General features: G+C 41.6%; 1 protein-coding gene and 1 long non-coding RNA gene across 12 annotated transcripts; one reads left to right on the top strand and one right to left on the bottom strand.

Annotated features, from left to right (window-relative positions):
- Positions 1 to 3,717: 3,717 nt before the first annotated feature.
- On the top strand, positions 3,718 to 12,198 carry LOC123102940 (WD repeat-containing protein 48). The gene is made up of 18 exons (XM_044524425.1): positions 3,718 to 4,056; positions 4,861 to 4,993; positions 5,104 to 5,262; positions 5,858 to 5,920; positions 6,109 to 6,198; positions 6,284 to 6,577; positions 6,674 to 6,771; positions 7,488 to 7,523; positions 7,761 to 7,881; positions 7,959 to 8,195; positions 9,021 to 9,116; positions 9,200 to 9,265; positions 9,444 to 9,482; positions 9,561 to 9,695; positions 9,941 to 10,293; positions 10,895 to 10,988; positions 11,441 to 11,617; positions 11,719 to 12,198. Exons 2-18 carry the CDS (start codon positions 4,895 to 4,897, stop codon positions 11,815 to 11,817), a joined length of 2,256 nt encoding a protein of 751 aa, XP_044380360.1. The 5' UTR covers positions 3,718 to 4,056; positions 4,861 to 4,894; the 3' UTR covers positions 11,818 to 12,198.
- A 1,316-nt stretch (positions 12,199 to 13,514) lies between these two features.
- Positions 13,515 to 19,622, bottom strand: LOC123102941 (uncharacterized). 11 transcript variants are annotated; one of them, XR_006449517.1, is made up of 6 exons: positions 19,078 to 19,615; positions 18,364 to 18,680; positions 18,108 to 18,291; positions 15,920 to 16,966; positions 15,704 to 15,768; positions 13,515 to 15,461 (listed from the first exon to the last, which is right to left on the bottom strand). It is a non-coding gene; the product is annotated as an uncharacterized lncRNA (long non-coding RNA). The 11 variants fall into 11 exon arrangements; XR_006449518.1 differs by having other exon boundaries at positions 15,920 to 16,037; positions 16,633 to 18,680; positions 19,078 to 19,622; XR_006449515.1 differs by having other exon boundaries at positions 15,920 to 16,403; positions 16,633 to 18,680; positions 19,078 to 19,620.
- Positions 19,623 to 20,169: the final 547 nt, after the last annotated feature.

A 20,169-nucleotide genomic window follows, 5' to 3' on the forward strand; every position in this document is an offset into this window, starting at 1 on the left:
TTACAAGTGATGATTTCAGGACTTTGAAGCCACCATAATGTGTGCATGAAGCCTTGGACGAAATATACAAGATGCCACTTCATAAATTTCGTTCCCGAGGCTATTTTAGGTGCTGCGTCACCTTATTATTGGGCCAGGCCCATGTAATTTCGAAATACATAAGTATAGGCTATTTTTAGAGTCCGTATGTGTGGGGAAACAAGAGATAGGGTTGATTTCGGACCCCTCCACCAAGGGCCACGAAATTCCCCCCTCTTCCTCCATATATACAGCCCTTAGGGCATCGTTTAGACTTTGGGTTTTGTTTAGATTAAAAGTTCGCCATAGCTGCAACTTCGCGTACTTCGTTTGTGTTCAACAACCAGACAAAGGCGTCACAGAACCCCACCTTGATCAATAAAGCTTTCATCTTATATTCGCAATATCCAGATTGCAATCTCAGTTTCTTGCTTGTTCTTCGTTTGCTCGCAGGAAACAGACCCTCGTGGTCAGGTTGATCGTGCTCCGGCGTGGTCAATAACCTCTCGGAGTTGGTTTAGCAATTGCTAAGGCGCGACGTCCTCGCACGTTCGTAGTCGGATCGTCAAAGTCGACTTCCACCAAAGCGAAATCCACCATCTCATCGAAAGACGGGACACCTTTGCCTCTATCAGAGAGAGTTGGGGATTTTCCCGGTTTGCAAATTTGATTTTATCAAATTTTGAAACGAGGATTTTTGATTTTAATTATTTTTCTCTCCGAAAGTATTTCATAATAAAAATATATGAGAGGAGATAATACGAATTCTCCAAAATAATTGAAATATTGGAGGAAAAATATTTAAAATCAAATGTTTGTTTTATTTGGATTTTATTTGCAATTTTGTTTGCATTAGAAAAAAATTGCACGTTTTTAAAATTGCATTTTAGGGCCAAGAAAATGTCCATTCCTTTTTAAATATTTCATTTAGATGGTGAAAATTTGTTTTGACATTTTTAGATTTTTATTTTATTTTCTAGGATTTTTTTAGTTTCGGCGGAATTTATTTAAAAAAGAAAAAAAAAGTTCGCAGGCTAACTGGGCCGAAGCCCAGCCGCCGGCCCGCCTCTCCCGCGCACCGTCTCCTTCCAGGAGACCGGCCATGCCGCCGCCGCCCTAACTCGGAGGAGTCCGAGTCGGACTCCATCCCCGCCGCCCATTGCCCCCTCCCCAAGGCACCCCCTCTCACCTTTATATACGCCCCCCCGCCGTCACCACCACCCACCACCACCGCCTCGCCCTGCAGCCCAAGCCGTCGCAACCGCCACCCAAGCCGCCGCACCGCCGCCGCCTGCCGCTGCCACCGCCTCGCCCGCTACCGCGCCTCGCCGTCGCCGCCGTGCCTCGCTGGACCGACGAGGTAGCCACCGTTTTTTAAAATAAAACCGATCCGTTTTTTTAAGAAAACCCTAACTTGTTTTTTTAGGTTCGTCGGTTTTTCTTTTTAGCAGACGTTCGTACGTATGTTCATTTTAACAAACAGTTTTCGCCCGTTAGTTACAGATAACGAACGCTCGTTCGTTAGCCTGTTCATCAGTTTTCTTTTATCGGATTTTTTCCGCGGTTATTTCTGATCGCGATTTCTGATCTGATTTTCGTTCTAGTTTATCTTTTCGCTCGTTAGTCGAAATCAGGCGATTCAAGCGCCTAGATCTTCGTCTCGAGACCCTCTTTCCGCTTAACCAACTTGCACAAGTTTTTGCTACTGTAAGATTTGACCTAGGTCCAGATTAGTAAACGGATCTTGTTTCTTTCGCCGTTTGAGTTTCGTCGCTCCGTTTGATTTGATTCTTTTTGCAAACCGGAGTTCTTAAGTTGAACTTTCTGGTTAGATCTTCTTATTTGAGTTTTACCCGTGCTTCTTTGCTTGATTGCTTATGTATGCTATTGTTTGTTTGCGATATAATTCCCGGAGTGTGAAGCGTGCTATTTGGAGTCTCTAGGTTACGCGGATCGTCAGCAAGGCAAGTAACACTTTGATAATACCCCTTTATCATCCAGTTTTTATGCATTAGTTCCAATCCACAAACATTGCATGGTTAGGATGTCATTAACATGTGGGTTGGGAAGTAGTTGATGAGGTAGAACCTATTACCCTGTTACATTCAAACCCTTGGGAGTTACTTCTACGTATTGCTTATATTGCTATGCTATGCTCGTAGACGAGGTTTGGGTGAGTGAAATCCATGACAGATATGAGATTGATAATTAATGGTTGGCAACTTAAATACGCATCTGGGTGGATTGAGGCACCTGGAGTACCCAGTGTTGCCTGTATTTTTGGAAATCCCGGAGTACCCGTGTGATCTTCCTATGGACCGCCACCCAGACTCAAAGGGAACTGAGATTATTCATGCTAGAAACTTCCGTGTGCAACCACAAGCTATTATGGGCTCTATCATAGTTGAGTAAGTTACGTGAAGCTCTTGAAGAGGTGGATCAACAGGTAGTGGGTTGTAGGTTTGGTATGGTCTGCCCGGAGTAGAGAGTTAATATTTCTGAAAGACTGTGTCTCGGTCATCCGTTTCTCAAACACCATGTAGTGCGAGAAATCCAACGGAGACGATCGAGTCTTGTGGGGAAAAGTGCGCAAACCTCTGCAGAGTGTACAAACTAATTATGGTTAGCCGTGTCCCCGGTTATGGACATCTTGAGTATCTAGTACTTGAAGTATCTTAAGTATCTCATCACTCTAAATTAATGTTGTTGGGTTGATAATTACCTTAATTGGGATTGAATTGGAGGAACCTTCACAATGATGTTTCAACTACCATGATAGTTAAATTAAAATCTATTTCTTTGTTGTAGGGAAAAATTGGCTTTTCGTAAAAACTATAACCATAGAGCTTTCCACCAGCCAAATATGCATGTAGTGATAGCATTATTCTGTTCTTGCTCTACTGTGTTACTTTGCGAGCATATTCCATGTGCTGACCCGTTTTCGGGCTGCAACGTATTATGTTGCAGACTTTTCAGACGAGGAGTAAGGTTCGTTAGGCCATTGCCGTGCAGCTCAGCTATGACGTTGGAGTTGATGCCAGGAATCTCACGCGTTGAATTTCTCGTCTGAGGCTGAGATTGCGGGACTGTTTGGATGGAGTCCTAATAGGCAGCTCTTTACTCAGGCAACGTTCCTAACCTCACGCCTCCATCCAACATCTGAGATTGGTGCCTGAGGCCCTGTTTGGTTCGGCTATGGATTTCTAAAAATAGCTGTAAAAAATCTGTTGTGAAAAAATAACTGTGAAAAATCTGATGTGAAAAAGATGTAGGTCATTTGACAAATTAGCTGATACAACTTTTTCAAAATTTGGTCCACAGCGAAATCAGATTTTGGAAAGCACGTCCTGAGCTGCTTCAGCTTTTGATTCAGATGTTGGCAGCGGATTTCTGGAATCGGGTTCTGCTGAGTTCGTCCTTTGGTTCAATCCATCAATAAAAGCTGAATCAAACAAAGCATGAGTCACGTAGATTTTTATGGAAGCCAATAAAAGCTGAATCAAACAAAGTATGAGTCACGCAGATTTTTATGGAAGCCAACCAAACAGCCCCTACTGCCTCCAACCAAACAGGCCGTAGGACCTGCCCTGCCCAGCCCGGATCGGCCCGGCCTTTTGCAAGCGGAAGCACCCGACACCTCTATTGACCCACCTGCCTCCTCGACCTCGCCTCGCCCTCCTCCTCGTCGCTCCCCCCCCCCCCCCCCCCCCCCCCGCGTCGCGCCCTCACCTCGCCGCGACAACCGCTAACGCCGCCGCGCAAAACCCCGTCCCACTCCCCAGCGCCCCAACCCCTATCCACCCCAACCAGATCGATCGGCGGCACTTTCTGCTCCCAATCCCGCGGCATCGCCCCTGAGACTCCCACCGCTGAAGCCCACACCGAGTTCCTCCTCCTCCTCCTCGTCTGCCGCTGCCGTCGCCTCCCGCCGAAGGACGCATGCTACGGGGCTCGGTTCTCGCGTACTTTCTCCGCTGATCCCGTCTGCTGCTCCTGGACTGGCGCGGACCTCCGGAAGGGACGCGATCCCTTTTGCTGGTAAGGAAGCCCTAGCTTGCTCAGATTATCGCGTGTTTTGTCTTCGCGCAGCGAGCAATTGAATCCAGCCAGATCCCTTTCTTCAAGATCGGTCTCAGTTGACCCTATTCTCATCGCTAGGACTGTCAAGGCCCCATCGCCCATGTATTTCGGCCCCTGAACTAATACTACTTTGAGATCCTGAACAATACCACTAGCACCAGTTTATTCTCCCCATGCCCCTGTGCCGGGGTGGGGATCGTTTATCAGTGTTCGAAGAGGCGGATGCCTAGGCGTGGGCAACACCCTCCTGCCTAGGTACCTAGTGCTGGCGTGTCTTCTGACTAGCGCCGTGGTGAATCATGGTACTTTGCCAGCTTGTTTTGCTACATGTGGGATCATTGATACTTCAGTTCAAAACTTAATAGGAACTATTTAGTTTTGATGGGGAAAAGTAGGGGTCAGAGTGACTTACCATTGTCTGGTCAAGTGAGTTTTCGGTAATATGTGAAATGGTGCTTCCTGTTTTGGTGTTTTTCCTTTGAACCAGTAATCAAAAGGAACTCTATATGTCTGTGATTTTTATAGCAGTAAATTCAGTGAATTGATTTGTGTAACTTCGAGATTTTGCATCTCAATTATAACTGTTGCTAGATGCTGCATTTTCTTTTGCTCCAAAATTGCCCAATGTTATGTCAACCTGCCCTGTCAGGAAGCTTTATTAGCATACTGGAGATTATGCAATCTCAAATTCTTTATAAAATATCCAGCATCGATTCATCCATGGTTAAATTGAAATAATTTATCGCTGGTTTTGTATGTTAGGCTACTGCAGTTTTTGATACATATCCACCTTTCAATGCATCGTGTCGGGAGTGCTGGAAACACAGCTGGTTCAAGTCGACCGAGAAAGGAGAAGCGCTTCACATATGTGCTCAATGATGCTGATAATAAAAAGGTCAGCCCCGCTTCAGTATTAACTAGTTGTTCTTAGGTATTGTAGTTAGCTTGAAACAGTTCTTGCTACACCCAAAAGTCCTCATGCATTTCCTTCTGCTTGTTTTTCAGCATTGTGCTGGAATCAACTGCTTGTCGTACCTGAATGCTTCTGCTTCTGGTACAAGTGATTATCTTTTTACTGGGAGTCGCGATGGTACCTTGAAGAGATGGGAATACCAAAATGGGGACGCAAACTTTTCAGCAACCTTTGAGTCACATGTTGATTGGGTATGTTTTTCTATGTACTCCTGCTCCAGCTGATTTTACATTTTGAAACCGCGGTATTGTCTCTATTTGAATTGCCATTGGATCATTTTCTTTTGTAATTTATTAGCTCAAGAGCATCAAACTAGATTTCAACATCAAATAGAGGGTGTTGTCATTACATTTTGTTAACATATTTATAGTTCGGTACAATCAATTCATTTCGGTTGTTCTTCCATCTTTGCCTTTTTTGGATATATTTTTTATTGTGCTGTTCGAGTCTGAAATTCTGTGTATCCTTTGTAAATGGGTGGGAGGCCATCCGGAGTTCTGGACAATACTTGGGAGCAGGGCCAGTCCTGTAACCTTTGCATATTTGCTAAATTATTTGTTACTTGTATCCACGTGAAACAAGATGGGCTGGATGGAAGATTCTCCTAGTCCTACATAGTTTTATTGTCCAATTATGAAAGTTAGGCAGTAGATTCTGTTAGTGGATGGAGAAATAAATCCGTCAGGACTTTGAACTGATACTTGCTTCCTGCTTACATGTGTTGACTCTCTTGTATCACTGCTGAAGTATTGCCTTGTTTTACAAGCTGCTATCTTTATTGTGCAGGTTAACGATGCCATTATTGTTGGCCAAAATCTTGTTTCCTGTTCCTCAGACACCACATTAAAGGTTTGTTGTTTCAGTGGCCCCTGTTTTTAGATATTTTTTGTCGTGCCTGCATGCCTTTTTGTTTCCTTTTTTTTTGGTTGCCTAACCAATATATGTTTGTGTGGCTATTTTTTCACAGCGTTATAAAATAAATTTGGCAGGCATGTTTCAGAAACCCCAAACTAAGCCCCAATACTTATTTTTTACAGGTGTGGAATTGCTTAGCAGATGGTGCTTGTACCAAGACTCTCCGCCAGCATTCTGATTATGTGATATGTCTTGCTGCGGCTGAAAAGAATGTATACATTGCCAGACCTATGACTATGTGGAAGTATTAGTTCTATATCTACTATATTTTATATGCTTTTTGTGCCTTCATTGTAGAGCAATATTGTAGCCTCTGGTGGCCTTGGTGGTGAGGTCTTCATATGGGATCTTGATGCTGCTATTGCACCTATAGCCAAATCTGTAGATGCAAAAGAGGATGAGGTTCCTAACGGAAACTCTGGACCTGCTTTGTCAACCTTGTGCAATGTAAATTCTAGTGGCAACATTGTTTCTACCAACGGAAAATCACATGGGTACTGTCCAATTGCTGCCAAAGGTCATAAGGATTCAGTTTATGCATTGGATATGAATGATACAGGGACATTGCTTGTCTCTGGTGGTACTGAAAAGGTATTGCACTATTCATTTTCAAGAGCAAGCATGTGATCCTTTAACTGCCATTTTATTTGGACCTTTTCTTATAGACTTCCTACTGGTTTGATATAGGTTGTTCGTGTTTGGGATCCCAGGACAGGTTCTAAGAACATGAAATTGAGAGGGCACACTGACAATATCAGGGCTTTGCTTATTGATTCCACTGGAAGGTTTGTGTTTAGGCATCATCAAAGTTCTCTCATAGATTCATCTAAGATAATGCATTGTCTGCAGATGAGTGGTTATGATGACATTAGATGTTTCAAAAGTGAATCATAGAACAGCTCAGACAATATTGTACCCATTTATGTGTTCCATATATACAACTTTGTAGACCATAAATTATCATCTGTACATGTTCCTGGCCTAGCATTTTTAGTTTCCTATAGTTGCAGTCAACAACAAGCCCTTTATATTTTGGAGAAAGGTTACTGCTGAATCATTATCTTTTGCAAATAATTATCCACTATCTTTTAAGTTGCATTAGTCACGTGATCAGTAGTTCAAAAGCCGTAACTTCACCACTGAAATCGATTGACTGCCCAAAGGGGACATTAATTGGCATGGTCATCATGCTGGTTACCATCCTAGTGGCAATGGTCAATGTCAGCCACTTCTATGTGTTATTAGTTGATGAGATGGAAATAACTCACATGGCAAAAAAACTGACTAGGATGCAGATGTTTGTTTGTGGGAGCTGATGTGTCATATTTGAAAGGAACATGTGGTTTTTGATGATTAAATTACCGATTTTGGCTGCAAGGTTTAAAAAATGGTGTTGACCAACACTAGATAATGTTGACAGGCTTTGTGGAACTTTGTTGAATCCCATCTATTTTCATTAGAAGTTTGAAACTAGTTAACACTGTATAACATATTTTTCCAGGTATTGTCTATCAGGCTCGTCTGACTCAATGATAAGGTAAATACAAAGTTCATATTTTCTGTATTTGGTCATGATGCCAAGTAGGGATGCAGGCGGATGCGTCCGTGAACGTCCACATGAATATTATTAACACATCACGATTATTAAAGTAACAGTGCATTAACTAATTTCCGGCATCGCGGACAATCACTGCGTCGCGGGCATGTTAGCCTGCATGCATAGATTCTGCAAATAATTTTTTGCATCTTGTCTAAATATGTTCATACTTTGCAGACTATGGGATCTAGGACAGCAACGCTGTGTGCATTCTTATGCCGTTCACACTGATTCGGTTTGGGCGCTCGCAAGCACCCCTTCATTTGGTCATGTTTATAGTGGTGGAAGAGATCAGTCCGTGAGTAAAATATCTCATTTTGTTGAATAATGCCTACAGTTCTAAATCCTGAACTTCTCTGTTTTCCGTTGGTACAGGTGTACCTGACAGACCTCTCCACACGAGAGAGTGTCTTACTATGCACAAATGAACACCCAATCCTACAGTTGTCCTTGCAAGATGATACAATATGGGTTGCAACAACTGATTCTTCTGTTTATGGATGGCCAGCTGAAGGGCAAACCCCACAAAAGGTTTTTCAAAAGGGAGGCTCATTCTTAGCTGGGAATTTGTCATTCTCAAGAGCAAGAGCTTCTTTAGAAGGATCAGCACCTGTAAGCATGACAGTTGCCATCTTTTCATCTGTTACGTTATTTTATCAGACACGTTATGTTCTGGCTTCTGAGCAGTGACGTCACATTTCTGAGATGCGCCATAATAATAAGTTAATAACTCATTATTTCCGAGACATGCAATCTGTGATGATAGTTTCATCTCCTATGGCTGACTAGTAATCGTGTACCTGCAATGCACGTTGCTATTATTTTGGATATTGGTTGCACGTTGATACTAGGTAGGATATTAACTGCGCGTTAATTACGTGGTTAGCACTCACCTAGATATTATGTATGATATTAATTGAATGCTAAACATGTTTGAGTGCTCAACGTTGGAGTAATCTAGGTTGTTTGATTGGCATGGTTTGATGGTCGAGATTAGTTGGATCTGCCCCTTTGAATCTTTATATTTGTATAGTTGGAGGACTTGTTTCAATAGAAACTATTTACATGTCTGTTAACTTTGGGGCAAATTATTCAAGATCTATGGCCATGTAATATTAACTTTGAGGTCTTGTTTTTCCCATGTTAACCAGCTATCTGTTTTTTCTCAGAGATGATGGCAAATAAACACTGGGTTTTTTTTTGCTACGTAATTTCTATGTTTATATTCTACTTTGGGCACTATTCAAAATTAATGCCAGATACACGTCAGTTTTTTTTAGCCTTTTGTCTTATATTATGTGCTTATGATATCAATGTTTCATTGATCTACTCAACTCTATACCTGTTTTTGCTTGACTGATCAGCAACAGTTACTTTTACTCGGTCATCTTGCACAGGTGTACATGTTAATAACTTCTATTTTCTAAACCACTCTAGGTGCCTGTATACAAAGAGCCATCTTTCACTATTCCTGGAGTTCCAGCTATAGTTCAACATGAGATCATGAATAATAGAAGGCATGTCCTGACAAAGGTGATTATAAGATATTTTCAAATTTGTCTTTGTTGTTATCAAACGCAACAAGTGGCATCATCCACCTTCATCCTATTTTACAGGATACTGTTGGTTCTGTTAAATTATGGGAGATTACTCGAGGAGCTGTTATCGAAGATTTTGGCAAGGTTCCTATTCCCTCTCGATGACTTGAGTGCACTTTTCCTCATGGATAATATACAAATGTTAAGAGCTAGCAGCATTGCTAGGTCGTATCCAAATTTGAGAAGCTCACAGTTCATATGGATCTCTTTGAACAAATTGGAAGGTTTGCTAGAATGTTAAGCCACTTCATTTTGCTTGCAGGTTTCGTTTGATGATAAGAAAAAGGAGTTATTTGAGATGGTATGACTGCCATTTTTTGTTTATGTTTTATTTAAAGATGCTCTTCATATTGCTATGTCACATCCTTCTCTATTTTAGGTTAGCATACCTGCATGGTTCACCATGGACGCTCGATTGGGGTGCCTGTCTGTTCACCTGGATACTCCACAATGCTTTTCTGCAGAAATATATGCGGTTGATTTGAATGTTACTGGAGCACAGGAAGATCTTAAGGTTTGCACGAAAACATATCATAATGCGGACTATGGTTATTTTTTGTTTTAAGCTTACTGTTCAGAAATTAGTTGGATCAGTAGTTCATCTATGTTCTTGAGTTGCAACGGAAATATCTTGTTATTAATATTTGTCATTTCATTTTTACTGTAAACCTTTCATTACACATATTAAAGAAATTCACTTTGCCATAGTATGGGCCACTAGCAAGTCATCTTCTGAACAGTTGTCCAAAAATTGTGCAGATTAATTTGGCTCATGAAACTCTTCGTGGTTTGTTAGTTCATTGGAGTAAACGAAGGCCGAAACCAGGCCCACACAGCTTGTCCAATGGTGATTCTTCAATAGGGAAAGATGTATCATTGAAAAACTTACCACATCCAAGATCCGACGTCGACGATGGAAGCGAAAACCATGCAAATAATGTGCTTCCCTCGTTTGAGTTCTCCACGGTTTCGCCTCCATCAATTATCACGGAAAGTTCTAGTGGAGGGCCTTGGAGAAAAAGAATTACCGATTTGGATGGAACCGAGGATGATTTGCCATGGTGGTGTGTGGACTGTGCTGAGAACGGCCGATTTCCAAAAGAGAACACAAAGTAATTTATCATCTCAACATGTTTTTATCCCGAGACGATATTTTTATTTTATATCTTTGAAACATGTTTCCCGTCCTTGGATATAGCTACCTTAGTAATTGGAGTAGCAAAGCATTTTAGAAGGCGAAACACTTTATTGCAGTAGTTTGCAAGCCCGTGTTATTGTGATGATGCTTAACTTTTAAATTGTTGCAAGTTTTTTGTTCTGGCCATTTTCTTATGACCTTCCAAGTCTTGAACCCAGTCAGTCATGGTATGTTTCCATACATATATTTTTCATGTAGCAGTGACAATGAATTTTGGAACTAAAACGATGATATATGATTTTGGTGTGGAGTGATTATCCATCCTTGAGCTCAAATATGCTAGTATGATTTTACTGTTTATTTATCCTTGAACTTCCGTGAAGCTGTATTACCTTCCCCAGACCCCACCTGGTGTGGGAGCTTCTAGCACTGGGTCTGTCTTTTTTTATTTCCTTCAGTTAATGATGTGATTATTTGTTCTGCAATATACCCTAATTGGGAGAACCACTTGCAGACTGAAAATTCGATCTCTCAGTAAATATGTTCCTGACACTGCTTCTCCTTTTGAAATGTAGGTGTGGCTTTTATTTGCATCCAGCCGAAGGCTCACCTGCACCAAACATAACGCAAGGGAAACTCAGCGCTCCACGGATACTGCGAGTTCTCAAAGTAAGATGTTACTGAAATCAGTTATCTAGAACAAAGTTAAAGATTTAAGTTGCAAAGGGTGAATTTCTCTCGACAAAAAAAGTGGCATAAGATGAAGGATGGAAGCAGCTTTGGCGATCCATGGAAGTACTATATGTCAATTGGTTACATACTCTCTCCGTCCCAAAATAAGTGTCTCAACCTGTACTAAGGTTGAGACACTTATTTTGGGACGGCGGGAGTACATGGGAAGAAACGTGGAGATAGCTAACTAGCTAGTTTTTTCTTATCTGCCTTTGTTTTTTGAGCACCTAACTACCTCGACAATAGGTGTCAAACGCTATTTTTCAGTACCCTAGCTGAATCATACAAATATTGATAATACGATACAGTCACATATTATGAACAAGTTATTGCTGTTGTTATTTATCATCTTATTTTATGTCATGTATTAAATTTGTTTGTGTGTACAGGTTGCTAACTATGTTGTTGAGAAGCTTGTTCTTGAGAAACCATTGGATGGAAGTCCGGACAGCACATTTGCCATGGGTTTGACCTCTGGCACATCAGCCCTAGATAGTTCTTCACGGCTTGGACTAAAGCCATGGCAAAAACTGAAACCTTCTGTCGAGATATTGTGCAACAACCAGGCAAGTATTCGTAAGGCATAATGGAAGCCCGCATTACATTTTGTGGTTTGAGAGCAAACTTATCATTGTGCAGTTGTGTTAAAGAATACTTTTTGCAGCAGGTTCTGTCACCTGAGATGAGTTTGGCGACGGTGAGGACATATATTTGGAAGAAGCCGGAGGATTTGATTCTTAATTACAGAGTGGTCCAATCAAGATGATTGCAACCTAAAATACATCCGCTCGTTTGGTTCACCATAGGTGCTGAGCATATCTGCATTGGAGACGGCATCGTTGAAGATGACCATATGACCTATAGGATGCAAGTGTTCCACTCTTGTGCTGCTCTTTGGTGCCGTTCCCAGAACTACAGCAACTTAATTCCTCTGTAAAGTTTTCCTGTGAATCTTGTATCTCCAGGCTTCTAGTAAGATTGTATCATAGCACAGGTGTAATGATCTGCTGGCTACCAGGCTTGTATATCTAGAGATTTGGATTTCTCAATAAAGCTTCTAAATGGGATAAAAGAAATTATTTGTTCCCCCTCCACGTACAAAATGATTTGATTGTAAGAAAACATTTTTTTCCGCTCCTGGACTTAACCCTGTTTCCATCGTCTTGGGATGAGGTGTAAGAGAATAAAATTATTCCAGGTAACTTTTTTTGCCTTCTGTTTTGCATTGTTCACTTGAAAGTCTGCAATGCTGTGTGCCGGGGCTCAAAATATTCAGGGCATTTGTCAGGTTGGTCAATTGTTGAAAAAGAGAATCTGAGTGTGTTTGGCATTGTAACAGATTGTCATGATAATTGAATATAGTCCAGCATTCAGGCCCTCTTTCTTTCCAATAAATTACATAGGAATCTTGGAGGAATCGAACTTATATGGCTTGTTTCATTGTATATTTGTATTACCTCCGTCCAAATTACTCCTAGATTTGTTTACTCTTAGATACGGAGGGAGTACTATTTGGATACACACTAGTAAGCATGCACGTGCAATGCACGTCTTGACTGAAAGCATGTTATACTATGGAACATAAATATTTCTATCATAACATAGAATAATTTTCTTATAGGATTTTAAATTTGATGCAAGGTGGATAGAATTCCCAAGTCATAAAGACGTGTCAGATTGTTTATGAACCAATGTGCCTCATACCCAAATAGGGAAACGTCAGGCGTTAGCTGGGCGATCACATTCAGCGACCACCCCCCTCCTGAGTTGTACGATCAGGACATGTGCGTCGTTGGATTTGCCCAACTACCCTAGCTCCCGTGCCCCCTCAGCACCACTTGTTGCGCCACTTCCCAATAGACGTCGGTCTCCCGCATCACTGCTTGCAGTGCCCCACTCCACAGCTCCATCGTAGTCGACGTTGGTCGCCCCGCGTCACCACTCGCATCAATGAAACACGGTGTTTGCAGCACCACCTCACTCGACACAGAATAGCTGTCGCCGGCTCACCAGTGCTTCTCGCCTCCCTCGCAGAATGGTGTCGGTCCGCTCGCAGTAGCAAACCAGCATGTTGCATTGATATCACATCTTTATCACCAAAATAAGGCTACTCATTACCTACAACTAATGTGGTTCAGTGGCTAGCCCTTCCCGGGCCATACTAAGCGACTACCCATACATAACCTGTCAGGTTTCCCGGGCCATACTAAGCAAGGACCCATACATAACCAAAAACCAAACCTGTCTAACAGACAATGCAGATGCCTAAGCTGGTGAAATATTATGTGGAGATCCTGACCAATAATTTGACATCATTTAGGGTTCATTCTTCCATGGTCAGGTCCTGACCAATGGAGGTATAACAAAATTTGCAATGTATCCATTTTAAATAGAATGTGCATCCTGTAACTTTCACAAAAAGTACAGGCATGTCCTATACCCAAATAAGACCAGGTCAACAAATTTTCTGAAAAATACAGGTAGTCATTCGAGATTGTAAGTCTATTAGTAGCTCTTCGATGACAAAATCTAATAGTGATCAGGATGGACATCCATCGTGTCTCTAATTTGGGGCTCTACTTAGCCTTTGTTTGTTTCGTATGAATTTAGGTGGTCCATCAAATTTTCATCTAAGCTCAATAAAACAGAGCCATGCATAGCCAGTCATTACACGGCCAATAGCAATTGTACACAAAATAGCTCACCCTGAACCGACAAAAGCATCAACTATGATCAGCAACGCATGTGAAATCACATCCTAAGTCCTAAAAGTATATGGCTACTGAATATCAGGGAACATGAAAGCAGCAAGGCAATGACAAATGGACCAGTTCCATGGCAGCATGATATCTCTGCCCTCCTATCCTTGTGAATCTTGGTTATTGGCAGGGAAAAACTTCTGAGTTGCCTTCCTTGGTTTGTGGGTATAGACCCCTGCAGTGTACAACTTTCTGTAGAAAAATGTAAAATGTTAACACTGTTCTAAATGGATTTGCTAATAAAACTCTAAATTCAAGTAGGTGTGAGTGCAAACCATGCAGAACCATTCTTTCAGCCAATCAACATCGTTTTAAAGCAAAAGAAATTGAGAAATAAAGAACACATCTACGCAGACCATGGCAAGTTGTCTCTGCATAATATACCGACAAACTTTGCAAACATGTATAGAAAAAGGACCTTATAAATCACGTACATATGAATATGTCTTCTCTAAATGTAGGCCCTAGTTGAGAAGCAAGCCAGATCTGGACATTCAGTAACTAAAGCCACAAACTTATCCACCTCTTCATCCTTGATCAACATATTCTATAAGATAGTAGTATATCTGTGTATGCAGTGAACAAGGCCCGTATGTTGCAACGGAAGAACACTCATGAATGTAATCAACTGAACTAAAAATTTTGCTAATATGTCTAGCATCACACACCTCTCCTCCTCGTTCTACCTCACCACAATTGCATTACATATTATGGTTATACATATCCTCAAACGTGTAAGAACTAATATTTTCTTTCTCACGTGTATGAAGAAATACTTACATTTACATGCTAGAAACAAATAGGATGAAAAGTACATATGTCGTTCATTGTTGTCCTTGTATAAAAACAGTACAAACAAAGACATAAACTCACTAATCCTTGTTGTCTGTCTTTATTTACAGAGCATTTAACCTCTGCCTCATTGAAAGTATTCAAAACACAGATTTCCGCAAACTATAGGTAAAAGCTCCAATTTCCACTAAAACAGGAACCAAATATTGCAGCATAACATTTTATCACTTAGTAGTTAGAAAGAACAAAAATTGAGCTATTATACCCAGTGAGTATAGTAATACCTTCAATTCTTCAAAGAACAAAAAATGAGCTATTATACTCGGTGAGTAAGCATATAATCATTCAAAGTAACCAAGGTCAGAGGTAAGCAGAAACTATAAATACCATGTGCTCTCGCTTCTTTCTGTACAAAAATACGCACCATTTTATACAAAAAACTGTACATGGTCAGGATTAAACTAATTGTGAACTCATAATCTGAACTTCAAAGAACCAAGTTTTCTTACTCTAAGACAAGAGTGTAAATAATGATATGTAAATGAATAATCATAATCTAAACCAAGTTCTCGTATGATGTGCAGGAGTTACATTTCAAAAACAGTTTGTAACGCATGGCAATACAATGTGATAATCAGGCTTCAGTCATAATGGGTGAAGAATGCCTACCAGTATATCTACATCTCAGGCCTAATAAGAAACAATGAAAATGCAGTCAAGATGGTGAACAAGCTAACTTTCTTTCCCATTGCATCTTTGATATAACCACGGTAGTGCGAACCAATGACTTTGAGCTTGTCAAATGGATGCTTCTCCCATAGTTCTTTATGCCCCCTTCAATACTTGTTCTCTTTGCTGCCTGCACATAGGAGCGGTTTAGATACCAAGACAACATAAGATATAATATATATCCATTCCGAAGCTTTCGACTTTAGTGGTGATACAATCTAGCTGCTATGATTACTCTAGTGGACATATAAACAGGACAAATGACAAGCCCTAGACATCAAATAAAGACTTTGTGGGAGGTAACATCCTTCTCGATATGATTTCATGAAAAGTCCCACATAGGGTTTATAAGTCTCAGCATGCGGCATGTACCTTTTGTCGATGTCAACATACTCAAATAGGAATAGGTCTTCTTCACCAAGTTCCAATGTAATAGGCTGTTGAGAAAAAAGATGCAATACCAAAAGTAAGAACGGTCTCTTGGCCAGTATATTCTGATAATTAGTCTAAAGGAGAAAAAACGCATAATGGGTGATAAATTAGTACAAAGATAAATAAAATTATAGAAATGTGGAAGAAAACCTCGACCTTAGGAGTTGCGGGAACCATAATCATTTTACCAGTTTCATAGCTCCCAATAAATGCAAACTGGGAGTTCATCCATCTCATCACCTGATGACCTCTTGGACTTAAGTAGAGATGATTTCTGAAACAAAATGTGAGATGTTTAACCTTGGCCTCACCCAAACACACTTCTGTACTTTCTTCCACAAATATATATTCAAATAGCTTGCATATAAATTGGTGTCAAAAAAGAGCCAACTTAATCAAATGGCCTTGCTGCATATAATCAATAACCTTCAAGGTATTTGGAAGTATATATTTGTTTTATGAAAACCCGTAATAAAGTTCTTTATTTGCATCTCTTGTTATAACCCAACTGAAATTTAATAAAATCTCTGAGGTGAAAAACATATATAAAATAACAGACAAAAATAAGTAGGATTGAGCACATCCCATGTGTTGTGTCAAGGGTAATTGTCAAGATTTTTAAGGACGACCCATCATGATCCTGCACAATGGTCTAGTTTAGTAAAGAAAATCAAAGTTCAGAAGCATGTTAACAAATAGCTGAGAAAGCATCTTGAAGCAGAGGAAATATCATGAGAGCTTGATTAACATTGTTCTCCACAAGTTGACTACTCCTTTTTTTTCAACATTGACCTCCATATGAAATATCTTATAAAGCATTGCAAGCTAGAAAATATGTAAGACACACTGGCAGAATAAAAAGAATGTACCTTGAGGCTCTTCTCATCCTTTTCTGGAATAGCTCTTCTCATCCTTTTCTAGAATAGCTTTTTTTTTAGCATAGTGCTTACCCGATGTTCTAGAAAAATCACTAATAACAGGAACAACAAAGATTACATTGCATCAAAGAAACAAAAAAAATGTAGCCAAGTAATTCTAGCATGGTACTACTTCACTATTCAGCATGCTTTTGTATCAATCTACACTTGTGCCCCACTAAAAATCCTTTGTAAATCACCACTTCAATCTAGTGTTGGGATAAAAATAAAATGTCAAATATAATCCCTCAACAGCAATATACACATGTGCCATCCACTTATCCACCTGCAAAGCAAAATCATCGGCATCAGTAGGATGTCCAGAGCATGCTATAGTCTAGCCGTCCCGAACTTTTCTATGATTTTGAAAACAAAACTATGATTTCGAAACGGAAGCATCAGCTTTTGACTCATCGATTAATCCGGAGATATAGAAACTGAGAAATAGCAAAGGGCAATGCTTTGGTCAAGAGAATTAGGAAAGACTAATCACCGTACTGTACCAAAGTAGCAGTCGGGTATGGTGTTCAGTACGAGTGTATATGGGGAGATGGTGATGGATGCTCTTGTTTGACAGGCCAATAAAATGCCAAGATAATTAGCAGAATTCAAGAGGAGATGGAGAACCTGATGGCCGCCTCGCCGGATGCCTTCTCCGCAGCTTGACACCATGCCGCCGACGCCAGTGTGTGCACACGCTCCTAGCCTTATGGTTCCATTCAATGCGTGATGCATCATCTTACTACAACGACATGTGGCCGCTGAAACTAATCACACACACGCATGCATACAAACCAGATCAAAGATCAGGTGTTGCCGGCAAGCCCTTGCGACCTGTTCGATCCAGATTGGTGGCTCAAGACTACTGATGCACATGAAGCTTATAGACAGACATTGGGTACAGAGGAGGACAACCATGGAGATGGAGGCCGATGTGGGAGGCACAAGAAGGTGATGCGCCCCGGTGGTACTGCCGTCCAAATCAAGGGCGCGTACGGCCTCGGCGCGGAGGAGACGAAGCCGGGGCTATGCAGATGGATGAGGGTATGGACGCGGGCGACGACGGTCTTGCGGCGGCCCACCGGCGGCGACGTGGGAGCGCGCCGGTTGCCAGCTACTGGATGGCGGCGAAGGGGGTGGCTCCGGCGGCTCCGCCAAGCTGAGCGGCGGCGGGAGGGGGGGGGGAGGGAGGGAGGGAGGAACGGCGGGGCGGCGAATGGCCCGTGCGGGAGGAGGAGATGGCGAGAGGTCGTGCGGGCGTGGAGGAACGGCCCGTGCGGGAGGATGCAGGGGGCGAGAGATCGTGCGTGCGTTGTGGGTAGATTTTTTTTAACCGCGGAGCAGGGTTAGCGATGGCCTCAATACGTGGCTTGTAGCGTCAAACATAGAAGAATTATGGACCATCAGATTGTTGTAAATGAACGGACCTGATTGTTTGGATCTGCCCCTCTCTTCCTTTTATAGGGGTAGTAGATGGCATGGTGGGTAATTAAAGCGTAAAACGCGTTTAGTATGCTGGAGGGATGTAGACCATCAGATTGCAGGTTTCGATGGATAGGATGATCTGGTTCTTCGCCCTCTCTTTCTTTTATAGTGGTAGTAGATGAATAACTAACAAAAAATGAGCATTAGGATGCAAGAAGCTAATCTTCAAAAAAAATGATATGGAAAGTAGACGATCACCTCATTTATATTGTAGAAAGTGGTTCCCATATATATCCACGGGGGCAGCACTTCTACTGAAGAAAGGAAGTTCATCGTTTTAAATGTACTGGAGCAAGGAAATTTTCAGGAAGATATTCTATTAGCCCCTGCAGTTTGGAAGAGCATCAATGATCAAAGAAGAAAAGTTATAACATGTGTTAGGGGTGGAATGAGATAATGACAGGGTGAACTAATGCAACATTTATCTGTTTCAAGAAGAAAAGGGTAAACAATTGTTTTCCTCACAACAAAAGGATACACCAAATAAATTGGCTAGAAGAGGAAATGCATGGTACCTGCAAATTGGAACTTGATTAATGAAAACCACTATATATATGGCTTCCTACAAAACTGAACTTGATGAATAAATACAAAAATGGATGAACCCTGAAACGTGCTTCCCTGAATGAATGACAATTCTCATGGAGACATCTACTGAATACCAAACAAAATACATGTACTACCTGTCCATGTTCTCGTAGCTATATCATGAAACAAAATGGGTGCGTATGTGTTCATGTGAATATTATGTTTGACCTCATTTGACAACAAATCCTGCACATATGAGTGTGTACATGAATGCTAAATTGCCAGGCTTGCAATCTTTATCTCAGTTTTGTTCTCATTCCTAATTGTTGGTATTGAACGACATTGTAGCACAAATAGTTTGATGATACAAGGTCAGTCACTTACCATTGTTGAAGATGCATTCCAGTAAACACATCGTAGCACAAATGAGCTTTGGGTCTGGAAGTCCTCGAAGCCAGGAAGGACCACCGCGTGCCATGGGGATAGTGGTGATGATGGGGACGACTACCACGCCCAAGTCACCTGCAGCCGTGACGGAAGGCGACCTCACTGGATCTCAAGGGTAGTTGTGACGGTAGACGACCTTGCCAGATCACGTGGGGCAGAGGCATCTCCGCCTATGGCCGGCATCAACGGCAAGCGAGGAGAGCGGACGGATCCCGCATTGGTGTCGATGCGCCGGCGCCTCGCCTCGGTGTTAGATTGCGTGGGCGGCAGCACCTCCGCCTATGGCAGTGTCGACAGTGTGCGAGGAGGGGAAACGATCCCGCGACGCGCGGCGAGCCGAGGAGGCGCCGGTGCAGGGCGGTGCAGGAGAGGCACCAGGAGCAGTTGTATGGGGGAGGGAAGATGGGGGCGGTGAAGTCAGAAGAGGTGGAGGGAGGTTCTGCGATGCGTGTGAGAGGTTAATTTGGTAACTGGGAGTAATTAGTGGGGGTGCGGTGCCGAGGGTGCTAATAACAACCATGTTTTAGTTTAAACATCGGAGTGATATGGACCATTGGATCAAGTTGTTTGAATGGATGAAATTGTCTGAATCTCCGCCTCTCGTGCTTTTATAGGGTAGTAGATTCCTTCTATCGTTTACTTTGTATGTAAACCCACTAACTCAATTCTCTTGGCATGCAACCATGTACCCCACAAAATTTAATCTATTTGTGTCAACCTGCACACATCCGACCTCTCCACACATGCCTCCCTCATCAAGGGCCCACTCAACATGCATGGGAAAAGATTTTCTATTCTATTATTCTACTTATATTCAATAGATATTTTTCAACTGTACACTAATCAAATAAAATATACAATATGTATTTTAGGTTCAGTTCATATATTATTAATCCAAGTATTCACGCCAAGTACAACCAAATCATTAAAATATATTGCAAACTACTTCTACTAAGTATATAGAAAAAAGTGATAAATTCATGGTACCAAATCAATATCATTGAAAATGTCCCAGCTCAATATGCAACC

Source organism: Triticum aestivum, chromosome 5A (assembly GCF_018294505.1).
Source record: "Triticum aestivum cultivar Chinese Spring chromosome 5A, IWGSC CS RefSeq v2.1, whole genome shotgun sequence".
Classification (NCBI taxonomy): domain Eukaryota; kingdom Viridiplantae; phylum Streptophyta; class Magnoliopsida; order Poales; family Poaceae; genus Triticum; species Triticum aestivum.